This window comes from Agelaius tricolor, unplaced genomic scaffold (genome assembly GCF_023055355.1).
Source record: "Agelaius tricolor isolate 1412-34295 unplaced genomic scaffold, bAgeTri1.0.p SCAF_6, whole genome shotgun sequence".
Lineage (NCBI taxonomy): Eukaryota > Metazoa > Chordata > Aves > Passeriformes > Icteridae > Agelaius > Agelaius tricolor.
The window spans coordinates 15,990,599-16,017,117 of NW_027269266.1; the positions used below are offsets into that span (position 1 = coordinate 15,990,599).

General features: G+C 37.1%; 1 protein-coding gene across 2 annotated transcripts in view; it reads left to right on the forward strand.

Moving 5' to 3' along the window:
• The window catches only part of PIP4K2A (phosphatidylinositol-5-phosphate 4-kinase type 2 alpha), a 107,820-nt gene that overhangs the window by 55,763 nt on the left and 25,538 nt on the right, over window positions 1–26,519 (forward strand). For both annotated transcript variants that reach the window (XM_071428826.1, XM_071428825.1), the window contains exons 2-4: window positions 1,512–1,609; window positions 2,712–2,808; window positions 18,902–19,054. In XM_071428826.1, coding sequence (XP_071284927.1) covers window positions 1,512–1,609; window positions 2,712–2,808; window positions 18,902–19,054 — 348 coding nt within the window. The remainder of the gene's footprint in view (window positions 1–1,511; window positions 1,610–2,711; window positions 2,809–18,901; window positions 19,055–26,519) is intronic.

Consider the following 26,519-nt stretch of genomic DNA (forward strand, 5'->3'; position numbering starts at 1 on the left):
TTCTTTGCACTTTTCATGTGGGCTGCAAGATCAGAATGACAAAAATGAGACATAGCAGGGAACATTACTGGGGTTTTAAAGTATTGAAAGGTAAGGAGACCACCTGACTTTCCTGCCAGAAGGAAGGTTTCTTTCTTCTGCTTAAGAGCTAGAGGACTCTTCACTCTTCTCCTGTTTTCTTTAACTTCAGCTCTTCTAAAGGTCATGCTTGAAGGAAGTGCATTTTTTTTCCTCCAGTATTTTTAAATATAGCTGCTTCAGTGAAGGTTTCTCCAAAAGCCTCTCTTAAGCAGGGTAGCATTTACAGGCAATTAACATCTTCCTAGTTGGAAAGCACTGGTGGATAAGCAGTGCTAGGGAGCAGAGGAGCACACCTGTGTTGCTACCTCCAGCCCCAGTGTACGTTTCCATTCTTATAGAGTGGGACCTCCCTTTAAACCCTGTAGAAAGCTGCTGAGAATAATGTGCTCTATATGAGCAAAAAGATTTGACTGGGTAAATTGAGATGCATGACCAGGGTGTAGAGTGCCATAAAAACATGGATAAAGCATATGTCATGGGTATTTGATGACTGTTGTTATAATGGGAGTCTCATTCCTGGTTGGAAGGACCATTGCAAGCTTAACAGTTCTGTCTTATATTTATCATGTTCTAGTTAAACTTAAGTCAAGTAAGGGTAGATTAATACATGCAATACCAAAAACATACCTACAAACTAGGTCATGGTAAAGTTGTCTACATTTTATAATAGAGATGTGGTCAGAAGTAAATTAGAAATACAAGTGGAAAAATTCTAATCTGGAGAATACTGACAATGTTCATTTCAAAGCTAGAAAGAGTAGGTGGTCCACATCAATGTAAGAAAATAAGGAAAACCATAGGACTTAATGTCACCTCTATTTCTAAGCAAAAATTTATCTAATTAAATGGTTTGTCCAATGTGAGCAATCAAAGAAATGCCTGAATACTGTGACTTATAAAAACTCATCTGAGTTTTGCACTACTGTAAGAAACAAACTTCGGCTTATGGAACTGAAAATACGTACATTCACATGCATGCAAAATTTCACTTTGTTTTCTACAAACTGTTCAAGACACAGGCATATAAAATTTCTTCATAAGCTGCAGGGGTAAATAGTAATTGGAAATAAAAAGTTGAATTATCTTTGGAAGGCATAACTTGACTGGCAAAATAAGAACAATGTGTTGGTATAGGAAAGGATTTTGGTGGCATTGTCATTGACCTTCCATAAAAAGTACACTCCAGCTGTGCTTTAAAGCACTTCATTTCTGAAACAAGTCTAAATATGGAATGCTGTTTCTTCTCTTCCAAAGTGTCACTCTTGAGATTGTGTTTGATCTGGAAAGAATAACCCTGCTTTTACATTCTTCCATTACCTGCATTCACTCCTGGGATATATACACAGGAAATAGTAGACTTTCAGGATTAAGACATATATGTAGCATCTTTGCAAAGACAGCAGCAACTAAATGTATTCTGTTTTCTCTAGATCAATGAACTGAGCCATGTTCAAATCCCTGTTATGTTGATGCCAGATGATTTCAAAGCGTACTCAAAGATAAAGGTGGACAATCACCTTTTCAACAAGTAAGTACAAGTAACAATTTTGTGCAGCAGTGGATAGTGGTAGTGATATTTTTATGAAGTACTATGAACTCTGTTATTTTTCAGTGCATGGAACTGAAGTTTTGATGATTAAGTTAATCCTGAGATAAACATAACCGTCTGTGCTGTTCTAAAAAGCAACAGCAAAGGCTGCTGGGTAGAATTTTTTCCTCCATATGGTTTATTATTGCCTTATGAGTATATTAGATACTGAAGGTGATCTTTTCTTGGTGTGATTATTTATGGGTGTATAAGAATTTATTTGTGTATTTTAAAAGTATAACTTAATGTGCTCTTTATTAAGTGTTGTATTTGGATAAGAATGAAAATCTAAAGCCTATATTAAATGTGAATAATGTTCAGCTTTTTATTTTCCGTAATACAAAATCATACCCATCATATAGAAGTTTCAAAAGCATTATGGTAATTTCATGTAGTATCTATTGTCTCTTAAAAATAAAATGCCTCGTGAGCAGTATGTACAGACATACAAAACTGTTAATATTGGTGTGTGTATAACATGAATTTTATTCAAGAATATAGGTAGAAAAGAAAAATTCTGCTACTTTGGGTCTTCAGCCCTGTGACAAAGGTGAAAATAACTTTTCTATTGTATAAGTCTAAAATGAACACTAGGATATTAAAACATTCTCTATTGAATGAGTAAATTTTTCTTGAAGTTTTGGCGCTGTTACTATTTTTTGATGTCACCGACGGTATAATACTTCTTGTATAATCCAATCTAAGATTTCACCTTTGAAGTAAGTTTAGGGCAGTGGGAAAGCATTCTTTTCTTCTTTTGAGTCCATCCAGTTCAGAATTGTCAAAATACAGTTTGTGTTAATTTCATCATGGTTGTAGTTCCTTAGCTACAACATAATGATGTTATAGTAAGCTAATAAACATTCATTAAACATTGTGAAGAAAAACAAGATAACCCAATCTCAGTGGAAAAAAGAGCATTAGAAGAGAAATTGTAAGAGGATTGTTACCCTGAGCTTTCTGTGAACAGCTTTGAGACAAAATTCTCAAGTTGGTTATATATGCGCAGTAATGAAGTTGAATTGGTTTTCTCTTCTTTCAGAGAAAACATGCCAAGTCATTTCAAATTTAAAGAATATTGTCCAATGGTTTTCCGCAATCTAAGAGAGAGATTTGGAATTGATGATCAAGACTTTCAGGTAAGTTCACTTTGAAAATGCCTAGACTGGTGAAATGCACATTTCTGTTTAACCTTTCAGCCTGCCCCAGCTTTCCTCTGATTCCTGCCCTTCTGCCATCTTTAGTCCTCTGTGTTTCTCATTAGAGCGCCTCCATATAAGCCACATTTATTGAAGCTGCAGGGTAAGACTTCTTGCAATAAGGAGGAAAAATAATGTCTGGACACTTTTGGCAAGAGAGTCTATATTCAGCCCAGTGGCTTAAATAACAGTTGGTTCAGTGTTCTGTCTGTGTGAGATGTGGTTTCTGAAATGACCACAGCCTTTTTTTTTTTCCCCCCTCATGCTTTTTTTGGTTGCAGGAGAGTGACCTATGGCCTGCCAGCTTCATCCTGCTTCATCATGTCTCATTTTCCTGATGTTAAGAGGATCTGGAAACAAATTGCTTGTGTAAAGTAGATACTTTAAACCAAGAAATTGCTCTGGATTTGGCAGGGTTGTTCTATGCAGTCAGAGTTTCTTTCTGCCTTTGCAAAAGAAAGTCCCTGAACTCTGCTTCAGCTTGATTTGCCAGTTCTTACTGACAGTTCTCTTTTCCATTAACAGTTCCTAATGCACAGCATTTCAGTCACAGGGATAATTCCTTCTGCAGTCACACTGCAAGATGTCCTGAGCTAAAGAATGCTTGCTGTGTAACAGCTTCCTCTCATACTTTTTTGCTTTTTTAAACTATTTTGATGTGAGCTGCGGTTACATTTATAATGTCACTAAGATATATTAAGAGAATTTTTAAGAAATGGTTTTAAGTAGCTAAACAAATGGTACAAAATGCATTTGTACAATAACACTCCCATTCTTGCCCATGGAGTAAACTGAATGTTGCAGCCAAAATCTGTATCTGAGTCCTTCAAAATTCTTTTTACCAATTTTCCCCTTTTCAGGATCAAACAATGTGTTAGAAATGTATAGGTGGTTTAAAATGTGCAGGGGTGTAGACAGAGATTAGGTTATGAATCTCAGTTTACAGCCACTGTAGCCTTGCTAAGACACTTTGCCAGTCAGTGGAGAAGAGGATTGTTGGTTTATTTTGGAGCTGTCATGATCATGTTCCATGATTTTTCACTATCCTGTTTATGAAGAACTGTTTAAAAGGAAATGCACCAAGGCTGAGGCCAGCAGTTTAAATAGATGTATCAAATGGCATTCCTGGTTCAGTTCTGCTCTTGGACCAAGCAGGTTCCTATTGCTTGAGAAGTTAATTGATCCCTTTATATGAAGATTTAATTTTTCTTAACAAAGAAGGAAGACGTGATTGCTCTTAAAATTGTGATGTCAGTTCATGCTTGCTGTCTTTAGAGCATGGGCTTTTGACATTACTAGACAGTGGAAGGTAGAGTTCAGTAAATGTTAGAAGACTTGAGATGCCATAGTGAGTTAAAACTGGCAAACATGGCATAATCAGAAATGCTGCTTTCTACACCACTGTGAAATGCACTGCTGTTCTGGAGCAGAAATTCCTGTTGTAACTATGTTATACTACTGTTTGGATTTATTAATGATAACAGGGATAAAGCAGCATTAAGTAACTGTCACTGGATAAATTGTCCATATTTTCAGATTAAACCCAAAAATACTTCTTTGTAGCTGTGTGTTTTGGTAATATAACCAATCAACAGCCCAAAATAAGAACATGTAGCTACATCCTGGTTTTTGATACAACAAAATTATCTGTTACAAAAAGAATCTCATGGTTTTTAGTATATAAAGCATATTAAGTGAAAAACAGAAGATAGTTAATTTTAACCTAAAGGAAGACAATGTCTGCCTTCACTATTGCTTTTTTCCTCAGCCCAAGCAATTTATCACTCTGAATTCTTTTTCTGCTGAACTAATCTGATTAAAAAGAAAATAAGTTAAATGCTTAAAATATTAATGTATTTTGAACTCATTTTCAAAATTAAATTATTTTTACAGAACTAAACATAAAGAAAATTTGTCTCCTCAGGTGTAAGATAGGGATTATCCCTATTAAAAGTAGAAGTTGCTTTCAATTTAATGTTAGAGTCTCTGTGATTTAAAAAGGGAATCTAATATATATAATTTTTTTCAGATAAAGGTTATCTTCAAGGAAGTTATTCCAACTATTATTGGTTGAAATGATTGTCTTATGCTCAGAATCAAACCTAAAATTGAAAAATTATTTGCAGTCTAAAATTAAGGGAAAGCTTATGGAAGAAATATTGAGTTACTTTCTCTGGTAGTTTTTCTTATATAGTGATTTTCAGGAGGGGAGTCCTAGTCAACTGTGAACTATGTCATTCCCATTATTGAGCCAGAAAGGATTGGTTTAGATAAATAAACCAATTACCTTGTTCATTAGTCAGACATCAGTCACAGTCTCAAAGAACATTCATTTAAAATGCCTTTGTTTTCAGAATGTTCTGCTGATATCCTTGATGAGTTGTTCCAGAGGGCAAATAGTCTTTTCTTATGAGTAAGCACTAAAAAAACCAAACCTACCTCATGAAAAAAAATTGGTAGCATATGTTCTAAGTAGTGGGCTATACTAATTTTAATTCTTTACATTTTGTTTTAATTTTGTGGACTGTTTAACACATATACTTAGTTCACATGTGGAATAATTAATATATGGAACTTGTCTTACAGAGATCTCCTTATGTCTCTCTGAAGAGAATTTTAAATCTCACAAAGTACATGGCTTTTTCCTACAAGCAGTCTTGACTTAGGAGTCAGAGGAATTCCTTAAATTGTGTATGGTTCATGCCTTACAGGAATCCATTTCTAGTAATGGCAATTACAGTTCCTGGAATGAACTCCCTTCCTTGACATGACACAAACCAACTCCCTTTTTTGAGATGTTTTTGGTAATCTGTCCTGCATCTGTCTATATTCCATAGCTAGCTGGGCATCTCCAAGAGACATTTAGTACTGAACTGGGATTGAAGTTTTGTGGAGGTACATGTGCAGCTGCTAATACAGTGTGGACTTTTTTGTGCTTCATGCTTTATAATGAACAGCAGTGTAGAAAATATAGTATGAAGTTAGTGAAACATTGAGTTTCATTCAAAGATTTCCTATACAAACTTGTTATGATAAATGAGGTCCTTAATCTAGGTTAAGAAATGTTGTTCTTATATTAAAAAAATTCTAAAACAGTTACTGCATTAAATTAAAAACTGGTCTGGCTGTTTTTTCTTAAAAGGGGGAACACAACTGATGATCAGTCAATATGAATCAAAATTGCATTTGAATGATGGAAAAACTTCAAAACCATTTTAGCCACTTACAAAGACTATAAATTATCAAAGGGAAAGAGACTATTGTTTTGTTTTGTATTGCTGGATGTTACAAGCACATATGGATCTCTGATTGAAGATTACTTTTTAAAGTGTCAATTCCAAAAGCCAGATTATTAAGTAATGACAGATTTTGCCTTGATAAGAGTAAATGATATATTTTTGTCATTATTTTCTTCTTTAATTGAAAAAGAATCCTTCTACTGTTAATGGGAGAATACTTGAGAGCATTAACTGTTTCTAGTAGAAAAGAAAAAAAATTATTAGAAAACAGATATTGTAAAGTCCCTCACTAATCACTAAATTTTAATTTCTGCATTCCCCCTCAGCTTTAGACACTGTAGAGGTTATTCTACAGAAAGATTTCTACCCCCTCTACCAACCCCCCCACCCTGTTCTCCCCCATCCCAATTAATGGGATAGCTGTTTTTCTTTAGGGTTGCTTCTCAAGTCATTTGTTACCTTAGAAAATCCAAAAGTAGAGTCCTGTTAGAAGAATTACAGGGTTAGCTTCTGTAAACTGCAAAATTATGAGAGATTAACAGGCAGACAGCTCACCTAACAACCCCCAACAATCTGTAGAAAAATAGGATCTACTGCTGTAACAAATGCTTCTGCTGCTGTTGCTCTGGGAAGGGAAACTTCTTTTACTGTGCTCCAACACATCTGTTCTTGCTTAAAGTTATTGCTGAACACAACATCTGGGTTCTGCCAGGCAGCAGAGGAAGACTGGGTTCTTGCCCAGTAAAGTCCAATTGCTCATACCAGAGGGCAGCAATGTCCCAGTGCACCTGATGAGCCTTCTGCTGGGGATGAGGGAGAGCACAGCTCACTGCCCTGCAAGTTCTGGTACTCAGTGTAGTAGGAGACAGGCTCAGATCTGACTTTTCCTGTCTGCAGGAGCAGTTTGTAGAGATTTTCTGTACAGGACAAAGAATTCATTAAGAACTTTTGGCAGATGATTCTGCAAGTTTTTTCATTTACCTATGCTTGATATTTCTCTGAACATTTTTCCATATAAAAGCTTGAAATCCAAAATAATTAATGAGAGTTCCTGCTTTTAAGCAATTTCTTTATTAACAAACCATATGAACTCATGTCCAACATTTTCTGATAAGGCTCTTAAGGATACTTTTCAATATCTCCCAGAACTTTCTATGCAGAAAGATTTGTAGTCTAGACTCATAGCAAGGCATCAGGAAAACAATGCAAATTCCAGGCTTGTTTTTTAGATGTCAGCCTTCAATATAATTTTATTTTGAGATATCTAAACTTCAGATCATCAAAATTCTTATCAATCTCTAAATATTTTTGTTCATTTTACATGACTTATCTAATGCTAAGACATCATCTTAAGAAATTATATAATCTTGGATTGCAAAATACTTTATTTCTTCAGACAAACAAATACGAATCAGTGCTCTCAGCTGGTGCTTCTGCACTAAAATTCATGCTTTTATTTCTTGGCCCTTGGTTTGGGAAAGAACAAGCCACCTCCAGCATCAAACTACAGACAGCAAGGTCAGCTTCTAACTATGTTAGAAGTTGCAGCTTATTCCTAAGACAATCTCTTCAATTAAGTCCGTTAAGTGCATTAAAAATCAGCAAAGCAAGAACTGTCTTGTAAAGAAAATACCAGTGCTAGTCATTTTATTTTAGCATGGTAAGTCTGTCAATGCCTGAAAAGTTCCTGGGCTTGTCTGTCAGATGAGATTCCTATTGCAGAGTATACAGTTTGTGGATCCCAAATGGACATTGACACCAAGACATTGGTGTCACCATTCAGGACTGCTGACATCTTGTTTGATGTGAGTATAGGCAGTGGTGGTACTAAAGTGTTGAACCAGCTGTAGTAACAAAACCTCTGCTGTTTGTAGTCTTTCCAGCACATAAAAAATGAACTTTTCAATCTAAATCTAATGTTCTTAGATTTAGTGCCTTAAGTAAGCCCAAATAATAATTTAGTGATGGTGGGAGTTAACCTTAGTACATATGACAACAGAAATTCCAACTTGTGGTTTCTCTCAGTTTTCCCTAGAAAACATTTAATTTGCCTTGCTTTTGGCTGTTCCTGGCCAAACTGAGTATCATTCACGAGTGGGCATTCAAACTGGAAAATAGTAATTTAGCATGTGCTGGCAACATCAAAAGAACAAACTGATAGGTACTCCTGAGTTCTTACAGATATTGAAAGGAAGGCATTAAGCCAAGCTTTGCAGGGCTAAAAGGAAAAGGCTCCCAGAAAAAGAGCCACAACTCTTTCCAAAGCAAGTGCATGCCTTAAGCTGACAGCTCCAAATCCAGATCTATGGTCTCAATAGGATAGCTTGATTTAGGAAAGACCCTCATGTTTTATTCATTAACTCTTATTCAAGGAAGTCAAGGAACCCATCACCTTTCTCCTGGAAGGATAGCTCAATGCAAAAAATAAATTGTTCATGTTTCTCTGTCAAAGTTTTTCACATTTTTCTCCATAGTAATCACTCCCTCAATACAATTTTTTTAAAAGTGTTCATAGGTGTTTGGAGTGTGTGCAACCACATCTTAACATGATAATAGAAGGAGCTCCATATTTTTGATGGGTGTCCTGTTTTCATCTTTTGGGGATCCCATGGCATTCACCATAGGCCTTTTGAGAGCCATGCTTATGAGCTCACAAGAAATCATCGTGCAATATATTGTCCATATATCCGGCAAAGGCAGGGGAGGGTACAGCCCTGAATGTGCTGTAGCATGTTGCTGGTAGGTCAGGTATGCTTCTCTCCATGTCAGATTCCTTATAGACCTTCCAGTGTCAGAGATCAGTGTTGCCTGGTCATGCTTCTGCAGCAGGGTTTCCAGATAAGCACCTGCTTAATGGCAAGAGCAGTGTCACCATACAAAATAGACCCAAAATTCATCCCTTCCAGTCCCTCTATGACCACCCAGATATCTCTGGATTTGGTGCTTCTGTTTTTTTAAAAAAAACACAGTGCTTTGCCTTTCTTCCCTCTACAAGTCACTGACAAAACATTGTCCTGAAAATAATCTCAGAAGTGGGCTACTTTCAAATTACAGCAAATAACCTTGGAGCATCTATGTCAGTTGTATGACACTGTCTCTCTGATGTCATTCTTAATCAGTAATCCTGATTTAATTTCCATATCTGTGATTCCTGACGTCTTGTAAAAAAAATAAAAAAAGGTTGGGGAAAGCTCCAGGTCTGTCTTGTTGGGGAGCTGTGCCTGGGCCAGAGACCCAGCACTGTGACTTGTGCTGCTGACAGTGGAGAACAGCCAGACGTGTGTACATCATCCTCCAACAGCCATGAGCCACTGTCAGGCTTTTCCACTGACCTATGATTTCAGTCATCGCAGAGCATCATCTGTGCACTTCTTTTTGCCTATTTGTTCATGCAAAGCTTGCCCAGAGGCACTCTTAAATAGTCTGGGATGTGATCTGATTTGTCTTTAGGGTACGTTGAGCTTGTAAAGCTCATTTTAGTTTTTGGATGAGATCACAGCACCAGAAAGTGTTGTTTGCCTTTGTCCAGACATCTTGAAACAGGGAAGATTTAAATCAATGAGAAGCTGTTAAGCCAGTCAGTTTGAAAGATTACCGTTCTTCTAAAGCTCTCTATGCTTTACCACCAGAATTTTCCTATTGCCCTTTTTCTTAGAAAAAGGTCTGACTCAATGGCAATTTTTATTAGGATCCCTTTTAAAATTAGTTATACAGTTTTTGTATTACATCCAACACACAGTTCATGTGTTCAAAGTTTCTAAAATACGATCTTGTCTGCTAAAGTAGCAGTTAGAAAACAATGACATTTACATTACGCGTGTGAGAGATTAGAATGAGCTAATTAAATTGACCTTTAAATCTCTCCACCCTCTTGGAGACTGGGGCTAATCCTTGGCCTCCCACTGTGGAGATAAAAATTCATGCTGTGAACATTTTAAGCAAAGTGGGCAGAGAAGAAGAGCCTCACCAGCAGTTTGTCTTTGAAGAGGGGAGCAATGCTTTGCCAGTTATAAATATAGCTTGCAGTTATGATGTGAGATGGGGGACAAGTTCTTCCTGTACTTCAGTGGCTTTGCTCCGTGTGTTTTCTTTTAAAAATAGTTTCAATTAGATAAAATAGCTCCAAACAAGCTTAACTTGTTACTCTTAGAAATATTCAAAGCCTTTCTGGAAATTAGCTTTGTTTTGTTGATATCTGACATTGTGTCATACCATAATTGTTATTGAATTACAATAGGTTGCTATTTTTATTGACCAATGTGTAAGGTAAAAATAAACTTCCAATTGATAGATTTAGTTGGCATCTAAGGACTCTTGAGGATTCTTCTTACAAACTATTTGCTGTGATATTTTGTGTCCTGGACTTTAAAAATGCAAATTATTGCAGAGCTTTATAATAAAAAACAAAAAAAATTATATAAATAATGGATAATTAAATAACAGTCAAAATTTAATTGTCAACAAGCAATTGACATTTCATGTAGTGAAATCTTGCAGAGGATGCAAAATCCATTCAAATGTTGAAGCAGAATAAAGTCAAAGATTTTGTACAAAACCCACTTTGATCACCTGGCATTCTGAGCCTGTCCAAATGAGATCCTGTTAATATGGTGAGATGAATACTTATATGATTAAAAAAGGAGTGCAGAACTACAGAGATGAGGGCTTTGCTCAGGGAGGTGGTATCTCTGAGAAGGAACAAGAGGTCAAAGAGGATGGGAATTTAGCACTAGGGGGACCTTCAGAATAGGAGTAACTGCACCCTAGGGTGGATAAATTAGAAGGCATAAAAAGAAGATCCAGAAGAGTTCTAACTTCTTTTTGACATCTGTTTGTTTTATACCTGAAGCTAATACTATATATAGTTTTGATGCTAGCAGTCTTTAAAAAAGGAAGTTTAAATTTGGATGTAGAAAATATACTAGAAAAGTGTCAAAGGAATTTAAGGACATAGAAAATGCCATTTGGTTGGGAGTGACAGAGTCTGACCTGCTGCACTTGCAAAATTAGAGTTAAGAAGTAAATACTGTGTGAATATCTTTAGGTACTTAGGAATAAATATGAATGACCAGAGAAGAAAATAATTAAAATTCAGAATTAAACTCACCTTTCCAACAACACAAATGGCTAAATACTAGAAAAACTGTTGTGGTGGATCTTGGTGTTTTGAAGATAGAAAAAATCAGGACTGCCTTTCTGGAACTTACCTAATCCAAAAGTAGAGATTGGAGTTCAGTTTAGGAAGTGCTGGGTGAAATAAAATAGCTTCTGATGGAAGCAGTTCTGTTGGATTCTAATTCATGAAATTTTGTTGAGATCTCCAGAAGAAGCTCCTGTGAATGTCAAAGAATTGTAGATCAGGTCCTAAAAACACCTGTGGAAAAAACCTTTTTCCTTACCTGTTAGATGTTTGTTGTAGGGAATAAAACTCTGTGCAGAATGCTGAGGGTTTGGGAAACAAGAGAGAGTGAGTCTATAGTAAAATTAAACAACCTTTTAGGTAATTTGCTGAACGATATCCTGGTTTTGGGTGAAATGATGACATGTAATTTTGGTGTGCTCATTAACTTTTTTTTCTCAAGAATTCTCTGGGAAGCTAAGTGCTAGTAAATGGTGTAGCTTTCAGTAATTTATATTTAAAGCTTTTTTTAATTTTTATTATTTTATTAAAAATTAATTATGTGTATGGGACAAATTCTTTGTGATTTGTAGCTTCTCAGCACTGAAGATGAAATGAATATTTCTAGTTGCCTGCTAGTCGATGCAGTATGGATGTTTTGGTTTTTTTTAATATATTCATTTATGTAAGGGCACTTAAGCTTCCAGACAGTGACTTGTCAGAGGGAAACTATTTGAGAAAGAGAGGAATGTATGGAGAAATTTATCTAGTAGAGGTATCTGTGAGTTTGGCATGTTAAATGTGTCTCAGTTGTATAAGTAATTACACAAGTAATTTAGGTCTTTAAATGACCTCATGAAAGTATTCACACTTTAAAAGTACAAAACCTTTTCTTTCTCCTGAGACCAAAAACCAGCAGGCACAAGATTAAAACTTCACAAATGAGAAGTGGATGGGGAATTGGCACACTCGGAGCAGGAGACTTGCAGGGAGTTGCTAAGTGAAGCTGTTAAGTGGAACAGGGTATGCCTGGCTGACAGATGTTTTAATTGTGCCAGAGATCCAAGGCACACCATGGAAGAGTTGGAGAAGGCTGGGAAAATCTGAAGGGTACAGGGCAGTCTGACCCTTACTACTTTGAATTTTGAGCTCGCTAATGCTATTGTATAAGTAGCTGATTTTTATTAACTTAATGGGGCTAATACCTCCAATGTTGTACAGCTAGAGACATGCTCTGCTGGCTCCTGGCACAGTAGGGAGGAGCTGTGTCCTAGCAAAGTGATGGTACAATGGGTTGTTACAGCATCAAACCTGTGTCTCTTGGAGGGTAAGAGTTGGGCATTTTTTGTGTCTCTTCATTTTTTGAAGGATATCCTCCCTGTTCTGGCTTTGTGGCTCATAGATCTGTCTGTGCTAAGTGAGGAGTGGCTCATTTCCCATCTGTTCATATTCCACTTAGACTTCCCCTAATTAAGAAGCAGAGCCAGAGGGAATTCAATCTGGTATTTGCCATGATCTCTCTCTCTGGGTCTCTCCTTTCCCCCTCCCTCAACCCCATTTATATTTTCCTTTTGGAAAAGGGAGTTGCTTGTGTTTCATTATTTATTTCCTCCCTAGTCCACTAGAGACGCCTCACTTAAGGAGACATTTCTGCCAGGGACCCCAGTGGGTCTCTCTTAGCTGAATTTCCTCCAGGATTCAAGCAGAGGAAAGGGCCTACAGCTTGCTCTCTTTAGGCAGGTTCAATCAACTTTGCTTCCAAGGAATTTGTGCACAGATGTCTACAGTGCAACTTATCTTTCTTACTTTTCATACAAGTCATCACTGAAATTTATCTGTGTGTTCTGGCAAAAGCTGTCTGGATCCCAGAAGCTACCATTTGTATCTCAAAACTGCATTCAACAGTAAGAGGAGAGTCTATACAATGTGACCAATAGTTGTCTGAACAACAGGGCAGTACAACACAAATAAATGTGTGTTTTTAGTCTGTCTAATGAGCACGACTGAGTAACTTTCTTATTATTGTCTGCCTTAAGATCTTAAAAACTTGCACAAGATAACCCCAGAGTAAGTTAAAATTGTTAACTTATCTTGATATATATAAAGTCTAACTTAAAAGTGAAATTTGATACCACATGTGGTGTTTCTAATATTTCTTACTAGTTGTAGGTTTTCTAATATCTGTGCTTCAAAGTGGCTTAAGTATAGGACCTTCTTGGCCATTTAGTGTCTTAAAAGAAACATTTTCTAATGAGGAATCTCTTCAATTCCAAAACATGTACTGTTAACTTAGTTAATATTAGTGTTGTTAATGTTTGTAGTGTTAATGTTAGTATTTGGCTCAATGAAATGCCTGAACAGTCTGAGTCCAACAGGTAAGTTAGCTTCACCTACATCAAAAGGGAAAAATCCTAGTAGATTTTAAAAGCCATAGAGTTTCCTCTTTGAGGACCCTAAAATCTCCTCGTTTGATCCTTTCAGTGAAGCTGTTTCTTGATCTTACTTGTTAATGATGATTTGCCAGTGAAGCCAATTCTTGTTATCCCTCTAGTTAAAGATTCAGTCTTATCATCACCAGGCAACAGTAGATGTGTTTTACTGAAGACTGATTTCCATCTATAAACAAGTATAACTAGTATAGTTGAGAGATGGGTTTTTTTGCAAGGTACCTGGAAGGTTTACTTGAGAAGGAATTTGAACTTTTCTCTATTCACAGAAGGGAGAATTAGCCATTGCAAATAGAATCATCTACTGACAAAACTCAGCTATGTATTTATCAACATAAGAAAGTGGCAATTACTAGTAATCTGCACAATATGATATAATTAAATTTCTTTTTTCTGCTTTTTAAACCACACTTATTTAACAAACTTGGGCAAGTATCAAAAGAAAACACAGAAAATAGTAATATTAAATGTCTTCTATGTTCTATGTGCTTTTAAAGTTACAAGTAACTGCATTTTGTACCTGAAAAGTGCATTGTATTGAGAGAGCTATCACAAGAGTGGGGAGTTAATAAAAATAAAGCCTCAAAGACTTTAATTTAATTAAAGGTTTAAGTAGAGGTTGTTTTTTATTTAAACATGTTTAATGTTTAAACATTTGCTCTTAATTTATTAGTAGTCAAAGTATTTTAGAGAGGGCACTTGGGTTATCTGTGCATGTATGGAAAGATGCTGCTTAGCATGAAGTTGGTTGGTTTATTCTGACAAATTAATATGCATGTGGTAAAATGATAGCTATGTGCATTCTTAATTAATCTTGATATAGATAATGACTAATAAAATAACCACCTACTAAAAAATAAATGCATCACTATCTGTAACCCATTAAAGCATTAATAAAAAGTAAAGTGCAGCTAAATAATTATCCAGAGATGTATTTTCTTGTTAGCAACATTTTTGGTATGATAGTTGTATTTGCAAATTGATTTTCATTATAGTTAGCAATCAGGCAGAATAAATTTTCATTAGGAGAGGAAAAAGCTACTGCTGGAAAAACAGGGATCTGTTGAGATGAAGGCAACCTCAGGCCATTTCCTCTTGTCCTTTTGCTTATTACCTGGGAGAAGAGACTGACTCCCACCTGGCTGCACCCTCCTTCCAGGCAGTTGTAGAGAGTGATAATGTCACCCCTGAGCCTCTTTTTCTTCAGCTAAACATCCCCAGCTCCCTCAGCTTCTCCTCATCAGATTTGTGCTCCAGACCCTTCCCCAGCTCCATTGCGCTCTCCCCAGCACCTCAATGCCCTTCTTGTAGTGAGGGGCACAGAACTGAACCTGGATTTGAGGTGTGGCCTCACCAGTGCTGAGTGAGGATGATCAGGGGGATGATCTCTGCCCTGGTCCTGCTGCCACTCCATAGCTGAGCCAGGCCAGGATGCCATTGGCCTCTTGGCCACCTGGGCACTCTGTGGCTCATGTTCAGCTGCTGTTGAGCAGCACCCCCAGCACCTTTCCCTCCAGGCATCTTTGCAGCCACTCTGCCCCAGGCTGTAGCTGCAGGGGTTGTTGTGAGCAAGGGCAGGAGCAGGCCCAGGCACTCGGCCTTGTTGGACCTCAGAGCTCTGGGCTCTCCCCATCAGTGCAGCCTGTGCAGATGCCCCTGCAGAGCCTTCCTGCCCTCCAGCAGCTCAACACTCCCACCCAGCTCGCTGTGTCTGCAGGCTGCCTGAGGGTGCCCTGGATCCCCTCATGTGGGTCATTGATAAAGACATTGAACAGAGCTGTGCCAGCACTGAGCCCTGGGCAGCGCTGCTGGCTGCAATTCCATTCACCAGCAGCCTCTGGGCCCGGCCGTGCCAACAGCTTCACACCCATGCAACGGAGCCCCAGCCAAGCCATGAGCAGCCAGTTCCTGCAGGAGATGCTGTGGGCAGTGGTGGCCAAGGCTTTCCTGAAGTCCAGGTAGGCACATCCACAGCCTTTCACCCATCCACTAAGTGGTCATCTTATCACAGAAAAGGAGACCAGGTCAGGCAAGCAGCACCTGCCTTTCACAAACTTGTGCTGGCTGGGCCTGATCCCCTGGTTGTCCTGCACATATGATGGCACTTAAGAGGATCTGCTCCATGACCTTCCCTGGCACCAAGGTCAGACTGACAGACCTGTACTTCCCTGGATCTTTCTTCTGGATCTTCTTGTAGGTGTGCATCACATTTTCTAATGTCCAGTCAACTAGCATCTCTTTTATACCAAGTACAACCCAGGCCTGTGTTTCACTCAAATATGAAAATCTATTCATGAAGGATATTAAAATACACCTTAAGAGTACTTGAAACCTTGAGTTCATGTACTTCACATTTTCCTTCTTCTCCTCCTTCAGATGTTTAGTGGCTGACCAGCCAATAAATACCCTCTTTTGCAGCTTTTTATAGCTAAACAACTTAAGTCTCCTGCCAGGTTAATTGCTTTCAAGGTTTATATTATATGGATTATAGTCCAAAGACTAGAGTTCTGTGGGAAAAATACATTCAAAATACTGTGGTTACTGCTTTATTGCAATAGTTAACCTCAAAATAATGTACTCTTTTCTGCTGGGAACAATAACAAGTAATTACTCAGTAGCCTTTATTATTACTAACTGAATTATAGCTGAATATCTTAGCAGTAGTTTAATTCATTACATACACTAATGGTTACCCATATGTTCACTTCTTTTTAAAATTAAAAATAATCATTACATTACGTTATATTTTCAATTTGTGATGAAGGCAACTGAATTTGTACTTCTTTTTTGATCTTAACTTTTATTATCAGCTCTTCATCTTGAACTGTTAAATATAGGCCTGGAAACAAAACTAATTTCTGACTATAGAGCACAAAGAGTTTCTACCACTACCTCCACAATTCAATTTGAAAATTAATGGAGTGCTGGTATCAAGTGTAGCATTAAAAAAATTTAATCAGTTTATAATACTTGTTTTCTTGAATAGACTTCAATGCATTAAAACTTTTCAGTAATGGAGTGGTGGAAAATCAATTTCAACAGAAAAAAATCTGAAAACAGGCAAAGACAACTGCTGTAATACTTGAATTCTCTATGATCTCAATACTGTGTGAGGTGATGGTGTATCAGGACATATATTTGTTAAAACTGACTGTCCAAAAGCCAGTGTAGAGAAGGAACTGCAATGCCTGCAGTGGTGTCCCTAAAGCTCTCTTCTGATTAGTCTAGAAAAAATGTTGATTTATAAACCTTAAAGAAGCACCCACATCCTTTCATTCATTCCTGAGTAGAGAGGATAATAGAGAAAGGTGTCACTTTTTATCATAGACATCAGTAATTACTCTGGTTCATTGTACAAGCCTAGAAATATATAGAAAGAGGTGCAAAAGATTTATTTCTCCTACAGTCATAATTAAGGTTTTCATTCTAATAAGCCCTTGTAGAACTGTGTGCTTTTACGTGATTTACTGTTATTCCCACTACTCATGAGTATTTCTGTTGAACTAGGTAACCTTGTGGGAAAATGGTTTTATTTCATGTTAAATTGATTTCAGAAAGCACCCCACAGTTGGGATAAATTAAAAAATGCTTGAAGGCCTATTGAAATCAATGAACCTCCAAAATACAGAGACATAATTGTATGTGTTCAAGTATCTTCTTAAACTGGGGCCTATGGTTACCCTAATTTCTTGGTTGAGGTTATTACTTTATAGTAATTACTGACCTTCTGTTGCAGGGCTTGAACCTGCATGTCCAGCTCCTGCTGAAGTCCATAGAGCATGTAAACAGATTTACCAATGGTTAAAACCTCCAAGTAAAACAGAAGTCCTACAAACATAAGGTTGTGTGGGTTTTGGTACCTGAATGTGGTAGATGGAGTGTATTGGTAATAACTCTCTCAGAGCATCATTGTTCTTCTAGTGCAAATCTCTTTTGTGACTTAGTTCATGGTCACAACATGAACCACACAAACATTCATTCTGTAACTTGGAGCTGAACTTTTGCAGTTTAGGAATCTGCAATGTATGCATTTATATATAACATTTTATTTAAATTATCTTTGAAAGTAAAATGGCTTTTCACCTAGCAGGGAGAACATTATGCTATGTGAATGTGGAAAGAAGGGAGGTATATTTCAATTTAACAAGAGCTGTTTGTGCAGCATGGTACAATGAGGAAGCATAGCAGGAGCTGGGGTTTTCTGCTACAAGTAGGGATATACCAGATGGTTACTGCAAGTTTGTTTCATAAACATAGAAGTGTTCCAGTAGTCTATCATTAACTTGTTTAATCTTTTCAGAGTATGTTCATATTTATGGAAATATACAGGGGGTCCAAAACATCATTGTTTTCTCATGGCTGTGTTGCTGCTGTTACTACTTTTTTTTTTTAGTGCAATTCAAGTGTATAACAATTGGCATATGTTCTTATTGGTAAAGAAAGATGTTTCCAGGCAAAAAGTTGTTATATTTCTTCTAATTTTGGGGGGGTTGTTTTTGTAAGTATAAAGAAATCTAACCTAGATACTATTTATTCTCTGAAAAAAGCAGAAGGCTTCACTTTCTTCTGTTGAAGCACCAGTAATTTTAAACTTCACTCTAAAAATAGTCCTTAATCTCTCTTCTAAATGCTGTACAGTCATTAACTAATTTTCTCCTCTTGAGACAGTATGGAGGTAGGTTTATTCTACAAAAGGGGGTATTGTACAATGTTATTTGCCTAACTCTAGATATTAAATCATTGGAATAGCTCTGGTACTAGAACTCAGAAATGTAACTGTGATCTTGGTTATGTACCAGATGACACTGTCTCAAGAACAAATCCCACTAAGTGTTAAGTGAAACTATAACTATGGATGAATCATCTCTTTATAATTATTGTGGTGTAATGCAGTATTCCTTCTGGATTTTAATTACTGTATGTTTTCTTCCCCAAAGCTGATAATATATGTCTACCAATGTCCAATAAATTCTTATTAAATGTTGAGGATGGGTTTTGAACCAGTGATGAGCAATACCTTCCTCAAACATGCTTTTCTTCTCAGAATATTTTTGAATTGTTTTCTCAAGATAATGTAGTCTGTGAATACGTGCTTTTCAGAATTCAGCTTGGTGCAGATGTATTGAAAAATATTTTAAAATAAGTGTAAATTGTTTATATGTGCTCTAAATAAAAGTTACGTACTCCTGTCTGACTTGATGCTTTTTTTGTTCTAAATCAATTGACAGAATTCATTGACAAGAAGTGCACCCCTTGCCAATGATTCCCAAGCACGCAGTGGTGCCCGCTTTCATACATCCTACGACAAAAGATATATCATCAAAACTATAACAAGTGAAGATGTAGCAGAAATGCACAACATACTCAAGAAGTACCATCAGGTAATAAATTAACTCTACCAAGGTGTGGGATGTCTTCTTAAATATTAGAATGCTGATCGTTTTTAGAGCATTAAAAGATTTAAATTAATAATTATGGAAAAAGTCACTTCAGACTTTTTCCCTTTTGTATCAGCAATTTACTGTATGTCTGTAATTCACGAGGATGGACTTTTCTAAATACCTGCATTAGCATTTGATAAAAAACAAATGTCTACATTATAGAGGTAACTTGGAGGCTGTAAGGTCCTTTGCCTTACTAAAAAGGTGGTCTTTCTTTTGGCTGGTGGACTCCCAGGCTTGAAGGTATTTTATTCTGGGCTTGCTTGAAGATGTCTGTGTATGCGTGCTGCAGGTGACCTTCTCTTTCTGATCTGGTTAGTGAATGTTCTGTGTTTTGCAACAGATTTCAAATATTAAAGTTTTATTATATAAGAAATTAAAAATTGGATATGATTAATGTAAAAGTCCTACTATTAAAAAAATTGGTTTTGATGATGTGAATTTTCATACATAGCTGTAAAGTTAAAAGTGAGCAGCAGAGATCCCTCCAGTCAGCCTTGATAGCTGCCATACTGTGCTGGTGCATAGTTTGTGTGGCTGGCACAGAGGGGAGCAGAACCTGGGAATTACAAAAGGCTTTAATAAAATCAGTGCTAGTTTTCTTAGCCCTACATCTATTTGAATAAGTTCTAAAGCTACAGAAGTCAGAAAAGCCTCTAAAAGATCACCTAAAATATGCTATGCAATAGGAAGGTTTTTTTGTCCCTATTTCTATCTTCCTTCTTCTTTCTGTGGGTTGGAACTCCACGTAAAGACTTCAGGACATTCAGGATTGGGCTTTTTTATTGTTGTTTAGGTAGTTTATTTTTTGTTGTGCAATATTCTTCTTTGTAGTAGTTTCTTTTTTTAGTACATTACTTTTGTAAAACTGGTTTTAACTTCTGAGGTGGGAAGCTAAAGCATTCTTTCTGGTACTTGGAACTGAAGATATTGCCAGCCATCTTTGTAAACCTCAAAGGGAGACCTCTGAAGTCCTTCCAAGTCCAGAGTAACTTGGGAAGCCTTCAGGATGTTAGAAGTGAACTCTTTTCTCTCTTCCTGTGGTGTTCCTCTGTTTAAACAACACGTAGGACCATCGTATGTTTGTTTTAATGTGAATAAATATTACTATTAGAAATTTTCTTGAGACATTCTCCTAATGAGAGTTTTACCACAAAAAAAATTTAAACCTAATTTAAATCTAAATGTATTTTGGGGGTTATTTATATGTGAGTTTTCCAACTTACTATTTTAGTTTTCATCTGAAAGGATTTGATCTGTGAAACTGTACAGCAGAATTAAAGTTTTAGTCTGTTTCATATTTGGCATTAGAAGCTAGTATTAATGATACAGATTTTGAGACTTAATCCAGCTGAAAAGTTATTTTGTTTTTCCAAACAGTAACTTTGCTTTTCAAGAGTATCAATGAAGACAGTGGTAACATTAATGAATTTAATAATTTTAATCTTTTTCATTAATGCTTTCCAACATCAGGGTTCATATTAGGCTAGGTTACAAGGAATAATTATATGAAATTTATCTCTACCAGGCACCTAAGGTCACTTTATACTAGTAAATCTTTCATATAAAATAGTTCTCTCTGATGCCTCCAAGAGATTCCTAAAGATACAACTTGTATTTCTTTTTGTCTCAGAACTTGAAAGCACTGTACAAAACTAAATACAGAAGCACTCAAGTGCAAAGTAAATTAAAGACAGTTTAATAATTGGATTTTTTAATTAAAATAAATTCATTTCAGGATCTTCAGCAATGTACTGAACAAGATCTAAATTAAATCCACTAGCTCTAATGACAGCTGACACAGTGTCCTCTGTGCTGCTGTTGAAAGTTGAATGCTTGGGATCACTAGATACAGCAGCTTGTTCTCCCATTTCTCTAGATGTTTTTCAGGTATGCAAAGGTTATCTTCACTTGCTTTTCAAAGTCTAGCAAACCCATTGTCCTGGTGGAAAGGTGTTATTATTCCCTTGACCAAGTTGTCCCACACAGTTTGGCCTTCTGCTAGCAAGCAGTGCAATCAACGCCAGATACCATCCACCGGCACTTGAGCTCATTAGTGGTGCCTGTTGTGGTTTTCATTTGGGCCAGCTTATTGTCTCCCAGATAATTCTGGGCAAGAATAAAAGGTGTTAATTCAGATGAGTTAATATTCCTACTTAGGAGTTTGAATGTAAGCAACCTTTTTTTTAGAGGGGAGCTTAATAACTGAGATGTGAGTTATTCCATTCCAGCTGGAACTGATGCCTGTGGACGCTCCAAGACCTGTCTGTTTCACTGGTGTGGATGTAACTGTATGTTTCTGTAGTAGGCACAGTTGCAGTAGCATAAGACTTTTCAGATGCTGTCCTGGTACTCTTGTAGAAATCTTTGTCAATAAAACAAGTTCTCATGAGTTCAGTTTTATTTTGGCATACTCTCTTCTGCCAATAGAGGAATTGTCAAGTTCCCTCTATTGATTTTCATACCTTACTGTCCAGTATCTTTTTTGATTGTTAATAATTGTACACTAGAGTGCCAAATATGGGAATTTTAGGGAGAAGTCTGCTAGTTAGCTTTTCTCCAGTTTCAGTTCTCTGATTGTCAGCAGCACTCACCACATACGTGAAAATTCCTGGCCGAGCTGTGTTTCACAGCCCGACTGGGATTGGGAATGGTTTGGAACTTTTAGTGGCATGCCCCTATAACAAACCCTGTGCCAGTCTGCCCTGAGAGCAGAGCTGTATTTGAAAGATTCAGCCTTCTGAGAAAGGGAGTGTATATACCCAATTAGGTAGTACAGGAATCATCCTGGAAAGGACAGCCTTTTTCAGGTGCATGAAGTCTAGGGAATTTTAGGCCTTTTCTCCCTTGTTCCCCCAAAGGAGCTGAAGCTACATCATCTGTCCATTAAGAACTGTGTCTTGTAAACCATTGTTGCACCCTCTTTCAAGTGCCTAAGAAGGCAATAATTGTCCTCCATTTCTTCTGACATAAGTATGAATGAAATTGATGCCATTTATGACAGACAATCTCTTTCAGGTTTTGTTTTCTCCCCTCTGCAAATTCATTCCAGGTTCCTTTCCCTGTTTGAAACTCTGAATGAGTTTCATTTAAACCATAATATTTACTCACCTGTTTCCTTATTAAGGCTAATAGCACAAGGCTGATAGAATCATTCTAGACCTTGAAAGCACGTCTGTCTTTGCTTAAGGACCAAACAAGCCCTGTCAAATACTCTCCATGACTGCTTGAACTGCTTAACAATAAATACCAGGGGAGACACCATCTTGAAACAAAGAATGCTTGAGAGGGAGCCATCACAAGGAAGAAGTGTGAGACTCCATGTGCCCTTCATTCACCAAAACAGTTTTGATCTTGGCATTTGTAAAAAAGCTGTTGTTTTCCTTGCACCTTTTTGAACTACAGAGCTACCAATGAGGCATCTGGGAGTTTGTGTGGTTGGCAGAGAAATATAGCACAGCAGCTTTTCCCATGAACCTCCAAAATCTAATTCCAGGTATCAGTTACTTTTTTGGAAAGTCACCAAAGGGTTAGATACAGACATGTACACTGCCATTGGCAGATAGAATGAAGGTTATTTTATCAGTAACTGGACATCATGGAAATGTATAGTTCACAAGCCCATGCAGTTCTGTTAGTCCTTCCTCTCTCCATCTGTCTGAAGGTGTGATAACCTGTCTGTTCTTTGGAGCTCAGAGGAGCTGAGGTTCTAAGTACACAGTCTGTATGTGTAGGAGTTTACAAAAGGAGCAAGAGTAGTTCATAGCCTGTAGACACTTGTAAGCTTAAAAATCCCAAATCTAGAGTGGTGTTTTTAAATCATCAAAGATTCCAAGCCCAGGGCTACATGCTAGAAATGTGTAAATAACTGAAAGTGAACTGGGCTTGAAGGAGTGTTAGGAGAAGTTATAGAAACAGCATGTATGTGTACATATGGTGATTCCAACTTAAAATTGTTGAATTGTAAATAATCTTGACAATTGTAAATTATACTTGCTATTCAAAATCATGAGTTTTCAAAAATCGTGGGCTTCCAAAATCATTTACCCTATGATGCCTTTTTTTAAGTGGCAGTCAGGCCCACAACCTCAGACAGATGGTGAACACTTCAGTCTAAACACTGACACATTCTGTCAACTCATCAGATGAGTCTGACACTTTTAGTATTGAGTAGAAACACTAGAGATAATTATTTTCTTTTCCAAAGTTAAAAGAAAAAAAAACCAAAACACTGAGCAAAACAAACCATTAAGCAAACAGGAGGAATTATACTTTTCACCGTGTTTAAAGAGCAAAGTGTCCTATGTTTTATGACAAGACTATTAAAGATCATCATGCATGGATCAGCCTTCTATCTATGTTTGGAAGACAAAACAGCCTAGAGCTAGGTTTTGAAGTGTTAGGGTAAATACAATATATGGCCTGCTAGGTTCTTATGCTGTGACTGGCCATTCTAGCCAGTTTCTAACTACTGTCATAATTTTTGGTACATAGTTTGAAATACTGCTTTTAGGCACATGTATTGTTAAATTTGCAATCAGTTTGGACTGCTTGTATTATTGGTGTATTGTCAGTTATGATTAGAGCTCCTCTCACCACTCCTCAGTGTTACTCAGCTGAATGTCATTTACTTATCAAATGCAGTAGAACCATTGATATGCTCAAATGGGTCAGACTTTCAAGTATTAGGGAAACTACTGCTGTATGGGCTCATAGATGTAGTTGGGACCTTTAAAATTGTGCAAGTTAATCAAGCATGTTTATATTCAACAGTATTTGAGAGCAAAATCAAATATTCATTGGAAATACCTCCAAATCTAGTGCAATCATGTTTTAAACAGCCTCCTGACCTCGAGAACATGGACCAGAAAAATAGATTTAAAACCTACTGCTACCTTTGGCATTGTTAAGGAAGAGTCCAGCATAGTCATCTGTGATAAGTGTGTTGTCAGAATTTCACCCTGTGTTTAAGGAATGGGTAATACCCTCCTTCCTCCTAAAGAGAAGCTTTCTATTTCATCATATATTCAAGTTAGGTTTATGTATTTTTTTATATATTGTCCTGTGCAAAAAGTTAATGAATTTATATAAAATATGTATTGTAGATATTACTGTATTTGTAGATATTTTCTAAAGTACAAATGTTATTTTCAAGGGCAGAAATCAGTAACAGTTGAGTAAAATTCTGAAGGCAGATTTTATAGTATCTGAAATGTCAGAATCAAGACATTCTGCCCTTTCCAGTGACATTAACTTGCTTTAAATCTTAAATTGGTGTAAAAGAGGAGTCCTTTGCTCTTTGAGAACAGATGATGGGCAGGTTAGAAATTTTTAAAAATAAAATAAAGCAATTTTAATGTCTCCTTCAAACACTTTATTTCTTTTTCATTAAAATTACTTCAGAAGGGATGACTTCTCATTGCTTACACCCAAGTAACTTTAGTAAAGAAAAGAGAAGCCATCTCAGAGCAGGTGAACAGGAGAGAGTTGTTAGCATACAAGCTTTCCAGCATAAAGCTCCTAAAACGGACCTGAGTGCTGGTCCCTTTTAGGTTTTCTTTAGGCAGCTGTCCCTGCTGAAGGCACAGTTCTCTTCCCTGCACAGGTAATTGTATGCAGAACTGACACCTATTGCACTGCCTGTTTGTCTCCCTGGCAACCAGCAGAAATAGTGGTGAAGGAGAGGGACTGCCCATTTACCAGACACAGCAAACAGTGCAGCCATGGGGAAGTGAATGGGAAGAAAGGAAAGAATAGAATGAGCAAAAAAGAGGAAATAACAGACATAAACAGACAGAAATAAAAGACAAAACAAAAGCAGGAAAATACTACCTTAGCTGCTGGATGGGAAAAATATTAAAGAAAGAAGAAAGCAAATTAAAGGGAGGAAAATGTAGGCAATAAGGTGAAAATGGGAGAAATTGCACCAGTAACAGTGTTCAGGGCTATACAGGAATCAAGGAACAGCAGCAGATTGTTGTGTGGAATGTAGGAGAAAAATTAAAATCATAAATAGGTAAATATTGAAATAGATAAACATTATAGCAGGTTGGAAACAAATTTGTCAAAAAATTGATGGCAACATGGACTGGAGAATAGCCCAGAAAAGAAAGTGGGGAGTGGATGCCTAGGAATTTGCACTGGTGTAGATGGGCTTGTCAAGCTGGTAGGTTGCTGAATCAGAGCTACATTAAAGTTTGTGTCATCCTCCCTCCACATCAGTACCTGCACAGGTTATCAGTGGCTTCCTCCCATCCCCCATCTCTCCTTTTGCTGCGTGAGTTTCACTCATATGTATCACAAAAAAGGAAAAAGGTAAAAAGGCAAAGCAAGGCAGTATAATGTAATGTTATTTAAACACAGATGTGAATGAAGAAAGATGTAATGGTGTCCTTGACTCTGTATGTCCTCAGATAGTAGGAGGTAAAGATTTCTGGGAGGTTTGCAAAGAAATGCAGTGGAAAAAGCCTTTCAGCAGTTCTGTGTGAGAATCCAGAGGCAGCACAGAACACAGCTTCTGCCCTGTGCTAAGATAACTGACTTAAAGCAGCTTTGATCTGAAAAAAGAGGAGAGGCAGAAAAAGGAGACATGAGAATGTATGTGTTCTCATCAGTCTGTGTTTCACCTGCCCCCAACAGGCCCACTCTGCTTATAGGTGACCCTAAAAATGGGAAACTCACCAGGGTAGTTGTCAGATGGAATTGCAGAGGGCTGATATGCAAAGGGACCACACAGACTAGGATTGTAACAAAGAAAACCACATTGAAAGTCTTCCCTGAAAGACATTTCATAGGTAAATAACTACACAAAGTGGCAGAATGATCTTGGCTGCACTGGCTCTGTTGAGGCCAGGGTTTCACCAGGCAGGTGTTTTCTATTGTTTTTTGTATATATAAGTTATCGATGTTGAGCACAGCACTTTTCAGAAGAGATCAATCCCCACAGTGAGTCAGCTGTAGCAGTATGAGGTATGATGTTCCTGGTAACAGATCTGCAGCCTAGATAATCACGTGTGCTGGTAACATTGAGATTACACTGCACTCAGAAGTAAAAATAACTGGCCATGTCTGAAACAATGTGAAGTGTAAGGCTGTGAATCACAAGGCTTATATATTAAAAACCTCTGTATTTATTGATTACTTCTTAAAATGAAATTATTTTCTTACATGGCTTATTTGAAGAAAACAGCTTTATATGCCTTGGAAATCTGTAACTTTCTGGTGTATGCTGTAATTTGGCTAATTAATCCTTGCAATGTATCACATAAGTACCCAATGCATAATATTCTGTGCAATTATTAGGGTACAGGAAAATGGCAATAAATCGAATATTTATAACTGAAAAAGTTCTTAGTCTTTCTTGGGGGGAATGAGTCCACATGTCAGTGCTTGTACACAAAATAAA